General features: G+C 56.9%; 2 protein-coding genes across 2 annotated transcripts; both read left to right on the top strand.

The window, feature by feature from the left end:
- Positions 1–2,844: 2,844 nt before the first annotated feature.
- On the top strand, positions 2,845–4,171 carry VDAG_01566 (uncharacterized protein; the record flags this gene model as incomplete). The annotated part of the gene is made up of 4 exons (XM_009650452.1): positions 2,845–3,214; positions 3,291–3,638; positions 3,783–3,817; positions 3,920–4,171. 4 exons carry the CDS (start codon positions 2,845–2,847, stop codon positions 4,169–4,171), a joined length of 1,005 nt encoding a protein of 334 aa, XP_009648747.1.
- A 2,048-nt stretch (positions 4,172–6,219) lies between these two features.
- On the top strand, positions 6,220–7,628 carry VDAG_01565 (sarcosine oxidase; the record flags this gene model as incomplete). Its single annotated transcript, XM_009650451.1, has 2 exons — positions 6,220–7,265; positions 7,349–7,628. The coding sequence occupies 2 exons, from the start codon at positions 6,220–6,222 to the stop codon at positions 7,626–7,628; spliced, it is 1,326 nt and encodes a 441-aa protein (XP_009648746.1).
- Positions 7,629–7,743: the final 115 nt, after the last annotated feature.

The raw sequence follows: 7,743 nt of genomic DNA, 5'->3' as shown, positions 1-7,743 counted from the left end.
AGGTACCTAAAGTAGGAGGAAGAAAAGAAGGCCAAGTGAAGCACAGGAAGCTGCTGCACACGCCCGTATTCCGGGAAGGTGAGTGGAAGTGGATCTCTTAAGTTGCGGGCTGGACGCACGCCCTGTAGGATGCGCGAAGGAAGAGGGGGGAGGGGGGATCTGGGCCCGGGGGCTGGCGTGGGTGGGCGGGCGGCTTTGGAGTCGGGGAAGTCGGCACCCCAGAACGTACAGTAGCAAAGGGAGCTACGGTGGGCTGCGTGGCAGTAAGGAAGCCGCCGTCAGTGTTGTGCAGTCAGTCGTGGCAACGGACGCAGCCGTGTGGCCCGAGAGCTTAGTAGGTAGGTACCTTAGGTAGGTACCTTAGGTTCGAGTCGACCAGCCTCCACGCCAATCGGGCGTTGCGCCTTGGTCGCCGAGGAACGGTAACGAGGACGTGCAGAGAGACAGATGTGGAAGAAGAAAGGTAATGTGAGATGGTAAGGTGGATCAGGCAGGTTGAGGTGGGAAAGAATCTCTCAACTGATCGTAACTATCATCAATCCAGCAGACGGCAAACGGACACCATGGACAGCATGGACTGTCTCTGTTCGTTCGCTGTAAATCGTCTCTGACCCGCCACCTGGCAATCGGGAGAGGGTCCCATCACACCATGTTTAGCATCTGTCATACCTACCTCCTCAAGGGTACCTATTTGCCCACCTAAGGTACTATGGAAGTGCATCGATCCGCACGTCTTAATAGATGAAGATCGCTGAAGCTACCCGACTAACATGTCTCTGCCCCATTGCTGTTTCATTCCGTCGCCTCCGGACTGCATACGGCGACGGCACGCTCTGACACCTTCGCGTGCCATCCGTTCCCCACGCGAACTGTCGACATGAGGAGACGATGCAAGATAGGTCAAGGGTCACAGAGCAAACATGCAAACTTGCAAGCCCTGAGCCGATGACAGGGGCTTCGGCGTGTGGCCACACACGCATCGACTGTCCAACGTACTTGATGACCCCCACCGCCTGTCGATCGAACAGGCTCGCGTCTTTGCTTCCTTTTTGAAGGTGAGAGTGCAATCAGGCTGCACAGCACCCCCTTCGGGCATTGATCCTGGTCCGCCATCCATCCTCAGCCTGTCTGTACAACTTTACAACGAAGTGGCGGCACGGGTGCCAACAGTAGCACGACTAATAAGAAGTAGGCAATGGATGCTCCGGCCGTGTCGAAAATCGATGATCCTGGTCTTTTGGACTTCGATGGCCCGCATCTTTGCACACCTGCAGTCGCATCCGTGTCGTCGCCCCGATTCGTTGGCCAGTACACTGATACATACAGAGAGGGGTTGCAATCGGTTAGCATGCCCACCATTGAGGGCCTTTGCCGAAACCTCCCCGGTCCGTGTGTGTGACGAGACAGCAGAGGTCATGGGCGTTGTCACTAGACGGCCGTCGATGGAGGTTAATGGTCATCGTCGTGGTGTTGAGGCTGCGAGTCGCCCTGCAGTAGGTAGGTACGGGGGCTGCTCCAATGCCCCGCTGGCCAGGGGCAAGGGTCATCTTGCTCATTGTCAGATGATGGTCACCCCCAGCTCTCAACCATTTTGACTGAGACGACGTGATCTAGACTCTGGCGATTGTCGACTGGCGGGCCTCCTTCCCCTACTGCCATTGCCTCACATTGCACTCGCTCGCTAAAAGTTACGCCGCCATCAGTCAGGTATGCTTTGGTGAGTACGTAGCTACCTACCTTAGGTGAGCAGGTCGGTAAGGTACCTAGGTAAGCAGGTGAAGATGATGCCTTCCCTGAGGTGTTGAGCTGCGCATTTGATGAGTACCCACCTAGGGACCTTGGAGAAGTAAGCGCTGTGGAATGCACAGGTGTCAAGCTACGCACTTGAGTGGAAAATCGAAACAGTCAACAGGCCAAGGCTCTGTTCATGCGTGGCGATAGTGGCTTGAGCGCAATGCGGCGGGCTGGTCGTGGTGTTGAGTTTGGGGAAGGTCGGCCAGTGGATGGGAGAGCTGGCTCGAAGAAGCAACTTGCTCCTTTCTTCTCCCTCGCGGTCAGGGGCGCCTGTGCGGGCACCATCCATGGCATCCCACACGCGACCGGCGGCCATTTCATGATAAAAACGCCACACCGGACGCCAGAAGCCTATAAGACGATTCAACACGTGAGTGGTGCGGCCCCTTCACGGCCACCGACTGCACTGCACCTTCCTGAACGCGCCAATCCTGCCTGCCTCTTGTGAAGGATGTTTGCTTGCTTGCTGTTGCCGCCGCTGCCACTGCCACTGCCATGCCGTGCCATGCCATTCATGCCGCCTGTCCCTTCCTTGCCCTTGCCTAGGTTGCTTGCTCTTGCCTCGCCTTGCCTTGCCTCGCCTTTTGCGGTAGGTACCTACCCACCTACCTACCTTACCTGCCTTGGGTGTCCAGTAGAAAGCTGACTGTGTTGTCCATCCTGTCGACCAGTCGCCCATCGCCAGCCAGCACTTTCCGTAGGTACCTACCTAGGTAGGGCCAGTAAATGCCTATGTGCCTACTGCCTGCCAGCCTCTCCGGGTTGCACCACCAGACCTGTCCAGGACCCAAGTCAGACTGATCTTCACCCTTTACTCGGCCCAACTCACCTGAACAGCGACTGTGGATTTAACGCGCACGACTGAAATAGCAGCATCCAACCGCTCGTGGCCAGCGCGGTACGCTGGAGTCCCCGGCATCTCATTACCTTCGCCACAACCGTTCACGTCATCTCGACTCCGGCGCACGCCCATCTGCCCAACTGGCCCAACGTCCCGTTAGTACGACACTCCTCAGCGCGGCCTCTTCCTGAGCGTCCGCGCCTCTCATCATGCTGTCTCAATCGCCCCGTAGCGCGGGCATGTCTGTCTACGCCCTCATGCAACCGCAGTCATCCGACGATTCGCCTGAGTTCTTCAGACAACTCATTGAAAGGCGCTTCGAGCTTGCCCTGACCACCCTCCCAACGCGACAGGAGCACACCGACGCCGGTCTTGTCGCAGATCTCGGTGACATCATTATTCATCTGTTGTCCATGGTGTCGAAAATTGCTGATGAGATTGTCGACGACCGTCGAATCAAACAAAGAGCGTACGGCGCCATGGTCGAAGATAGGACGGCTCGAAGATACACCCTCGCCATGAGCTTGCAAGACGTCGACGCGTCTCATCGAATCTTGAAGTGGGTTCACCCGTCAGAACGTCAAGCGTAGTCCTCATTGCCCGATGCAGTTTCTGACTTGCGATAGAGATATGCAATCTACTTTGAAAAGTACAGTCGACGGCTTCAGCCAGGCGTGGCAAAGACCACCCGTACTCCACCCTTCGGCTGGCCACGCCCGACCCGTGTCCATGTCCGTGTCCGTCTCGGAGCACATTCCCAGCCCCAGTTCAACCTTTTCAAGGTCCAGCGGCGGCCAGTCGGTCCATGATCCGTCACGGGATCCCAGGCTCGAGGGTCACCAACCTGTACTGATCGAGCCTGCGAGGATCGACAAACCCTCGCCAGCGTCTGAACAAAACTACTCGCGCCCTTCAGAAAGGTCTGAGTCAGGTGCAGACAACGATGCCCTCGCAGACCCGGACATGGACGCCCTTCGAAATAGAGGCAAGGGCACCTACACCTGTAAGTATGGCATGAGCTGTACCAAAGGTGGAGTGGATATGCATGGCCAGTTAGTTATCTTTGAGCGCAACTGCATGTTTCGGTCAGTCGTCGCACTCTGGCCTATTGTTTCGTCACTATCCAGCTCACTGACTCGTTCCACAGACAACACATGGACAAGCATAAAAAGCCATATAAATGTACGAAGCCCGGCTGCCCTAACAAGGATGGGTTTGCCAGGAAAGACCAGCTTGAGCGACACATGCAGAATGTCAAGCACGATGTTCCATGACCGCGGCTAGATTGGAGTTCCGCAATCCTTTGCTCTGGCCCTAGTTATGGCTGAAGCGCTCCAAAATACTATTCACGCGCAGCGCGGCGGTGATTTCGCTGTTGGAATACCGTTTCGTGTCAGGTTCGGGGGCAATTTGGCTCTGCTGGCTGCGCCGTTTGATCCCCCAGATCCTGTGGCGCCAGACTTCCCGACCGGCATGCCAACTGCTAGGCCTGTTGCGCTCGAGGTCTGGACCAATCAACATATGGCCCTCTATTGACTTGGGGAATTAGCTTCATCGTCTGGAGTCTCTATGGGTAACCCCTCCGAATATTGTGGCGCCAAAGACGTGGAAATATATGCTTGCTTCCACATCCATCGACGTTGTTTCTGCACCATAAACTCAAGTCTCTTTACGGGGAAACTTGCTCCTGTCCCTGCGTCGATTCGTCACCATGGAAGGCTAGAATGGCTTCGCTCTGCCTTCTTCCCCTCGTTCCCTCCTCGCTTCCTTGTCGCTGGGACGTCATCAGCGATTGGTCTGATTGGCCGTCGGCCACCGGACTTTATTCCGTGTCTGGTGATATTCCCGTCCTGCGGTTCTGTCATCCACAAGCTCGTTCATCCGCCTCGTCATTGAAACTATGCCAATGCGGATACGCTGCATAGCTGCCCAAGCAACGAGGCAGCTAGTAGGGTGCTTCCTAGCCTACTCATATGCCACAGGAATATTGTCGTGGAGGATGCTATCGCCAAACGCGACACTCTCTCCAAAAGGCAGCAAACACTGGAAAAAGGGTGGCCGCTCAGCAGCTGCAGTCACCAACGGGCGGCCAAGCCCCCTACTAGAACGCCGAATTCTAGGATAGCATGCGCATGAGGGTCTTAAAAAGAGGCGGCAGACGACGGCGACCGAGGCAAGGATTGCTTTGTTCGCACGCACACGCGCAAACATCCTTGATGCGCGTCATGGGGCGTGGAGCAAGCATGCTACGTACAGAGGGTATTGGGGAATTCGGTCGGTGTGAGTTGACAAACAGACAGCTGATTTTAGGAGACCTGAGAGGGTAGGACTTGGTCTGCAGACGAGTAAAATGATCAAATGCGGTGGGTTGCATGGAACAGAGGCCCAGCGACTATCAGTTCTCAGTAAGCCGCATGCACTCGACGCGGGACGCAACTGTATTGTGCAGGTTCGTGCGCCACTGCGCTAACCTTTGTTATAGTCCATCAGTGGCATTTAATTATGACGAATTGCGAAATGTGATTGGGTCTAGGTCTACGATCGGGACTCTGCATCGGCTCACCGCATTGCCCAACGAATTTCGCGAAGGCGGCTGCAGGCTGCCTACCGTGGATCCGATGTTTCTGGTATGCTCCTGCATCTCGATGGCCATGAGTGGCGAACATTCGGACAAGATACGCTATTCTGCCTGGAAAAAAGAAAGTTGGCATTCCTCGTGTTCGAAGGCAAATGCGAGTGGGAATCAGTTGCCATGTCGTGGAATATAGCACGGCCTCGGCCGAGAGCGGAACATCTAGTACGAGAAAAGAGGAAACATCTCGCGTCTGCCGGTGAAAGAACACCACGAAAAGCATCAAAAGAAGGGAGAAAACAACGCTACGATGCTTCCACCTGGTCTCATTGGCCATACCACCTTGCAAGCGCCGCCGAGAGCAACTCGGGGCCGGCACTAGGCCGACTCCTAGCCGGCGTGGCGTAACCCCCTTCCGGCGTCGTCACGTTTGACCCTACGCGACAGCGCATCTGATGCAGCTTGAACTCTTAAATTCTACGCCGAGCAAGGGGAAATGGGTATATCGGGCAAGAATCCTACACCTTCCGACTGATCTTTCGCCTTGGCTGCGGATCCCTGCATCGTAACTCCAGCGTTTCACTGGGCCAGAACTCAGTGATTGCGCAACCGCCTCCTTGGTCCAGAAGAAGATTGATCGCCAAAGTGTTCTTGCCGCTCTTTGCGTCGACTTGCTCGGTGTGGTGATCGAACGATACGCCTAAAGGATCATCCTCCAGCAGCCACGACCCACGGTGACGGGGTTTTCTACGAGGAGCGCATCACCAAGTAAGATGAGAGTTGGCACAATGCATTGTCGTCCCACCAGCCCGCGCAGTTCGATGTTTCTCGGACGGCCCAGCCTCACTGAGTTTCCTCCTTTCGCGATTGTGCCCCTTGTATGATACTCAGCCCATGTGCTATATAAAAGGGGCGACGCAGACATCGTTTTGGGTTGTGTTGATTCGCAGCCCTGACTAACATGCCACAAGCTTTAGGTCAAGCCACGCATCCAGTTATAGCATCTGTTACAATGGCCGACATTACTCAAGCGCAGAGCATCATCATCGTTGGCGGCGGCAACTTTGGTGCCGCAACCGCACTCAGCCTGGCCAAAAGCCACAAGGACAAAGTCGTCACGCTCATCGACACAACGCCCCTCGCCAACCCGCGCGCCGCTTCACACGACATCAACAAGATTGTGCGGGACGACTATGCAGACATTCTGTACATGCGCATGATGGTCAAGGCCATGCAGCAGTGGCGCGAGGACAAACTTTACACCGAATACTACCACCAGGTCGGCATGCTGCGGGCCGATCCGGGCAACTTTAGCGATGGAAGCATGCGCAACTACAAAAAGCTGAACGTGCAGAGCCGCGCCGAGTGGCTCGACGTCGATGAGGTCCGAAGGCGCTTTAACGGCGCCTTTGCTGACGGCGACTTTGAGGGACTTGACAAGGTCATGTACAATCCAGATTGCGGCTGGGCCGAGGCCGACAAGGCCCTCGGGGCCGTTCTCCAGGCTGCTCAGGCTGAGGGGGCACGACACCACGTCGGCGATGTGGAGAAGCTCATTTTCAACGAAGGGGGCGCCTGCGTCGGCGTGCAGTTCAGAGGCGGCGACGAGATGCGCGCGGACGCGGTGCTCCTCTGCACCGGGGCTCGGACACCTCTGCTCCTGGCCGACAGCGCGCCCGACAGGGCGGAGTTGCATGCAGGCCACAGAGTCGAGGCCACGGGTGCCGTCAGCTTCACGGGGCGCTTTACCGGCGCGCAGAAGGACAAGTACACGGGCGTGCCGGTGTGCAAAAACGTCCTGCCGCAGGTCAAGGGCGAGAGCATGGGCATGACCGCCGAGGGCGTCATCAAGTTCAACTGCGACATGAGCTTCACCAACATGCAGCTCCACAAGCCCTCGGGCCAGCGCATGTCGATGGCGCCGGATGACGAGCAGTACGCCACGTGGTTCAACCGCGCCTTCTCCTCGCGGTTCGAGAAGAGAGCGCTCAGCACCATGAGGGGCCTGTACGGCAAGGAGGTCGACGGCGTCAAGATCGAGAGGTTCCGCATGTGCTGGTCAGTTGTCCTCTTTGGCCTCCCAGCCGTCACCCCGCCCCCCCACGCGCCGTGTTTCTCGACCGAACTAACTGTCGACGCAGGGACGCCACGACCAAGTCGCACGACTTTCTCATCACGCCGCACCCCCACTGCGCGAACCTGTTTGTTGCGACGGGCGGCTCGTTCCACGGGTGGAAGTTCCTGCCCGTCATTGGCGAGTACATTGTCGACATGCTGTTCGGGCGACTGGCGCCCGAGTATGCGGACCGCTGGGCGTGGGACCCGGTCAGCGAGGATGAGCACAGGGCGAACCCGACGTACGACGTCGAGTTTGACCTGCCCGAGTGGCTGGATGGCGGCATGCAGTGTACGACTTGGTAAAGCTGGAGGGATACGTGGGTAAGGGGTTCGGGAAGCATCTTTAGAAAGAGAGGGGCCTGCGAAGAAGACGGAGAATGAGAAACGGGGTACCGGCACACGCATGTAGAAAGAATCA

The sequence above is a fragment of the Verticillium dahliae genome, genomic scaffold (genome assembly GCF_000150675.1).
Source record: "Verticillium dahliae VdLs.17 supercont1.2 genomic scaffold, whole genome shotgun sequence".
NCBI lineage: Eukaryota > Fungi > Ascomycota > Sordariomycetes > Glomerellales > Plectosphaerellaceae > Verticillium > Verticillium dahliae.
This window is presented reverse-complemented; position numbering and strand designations above follow the sequence as displayed.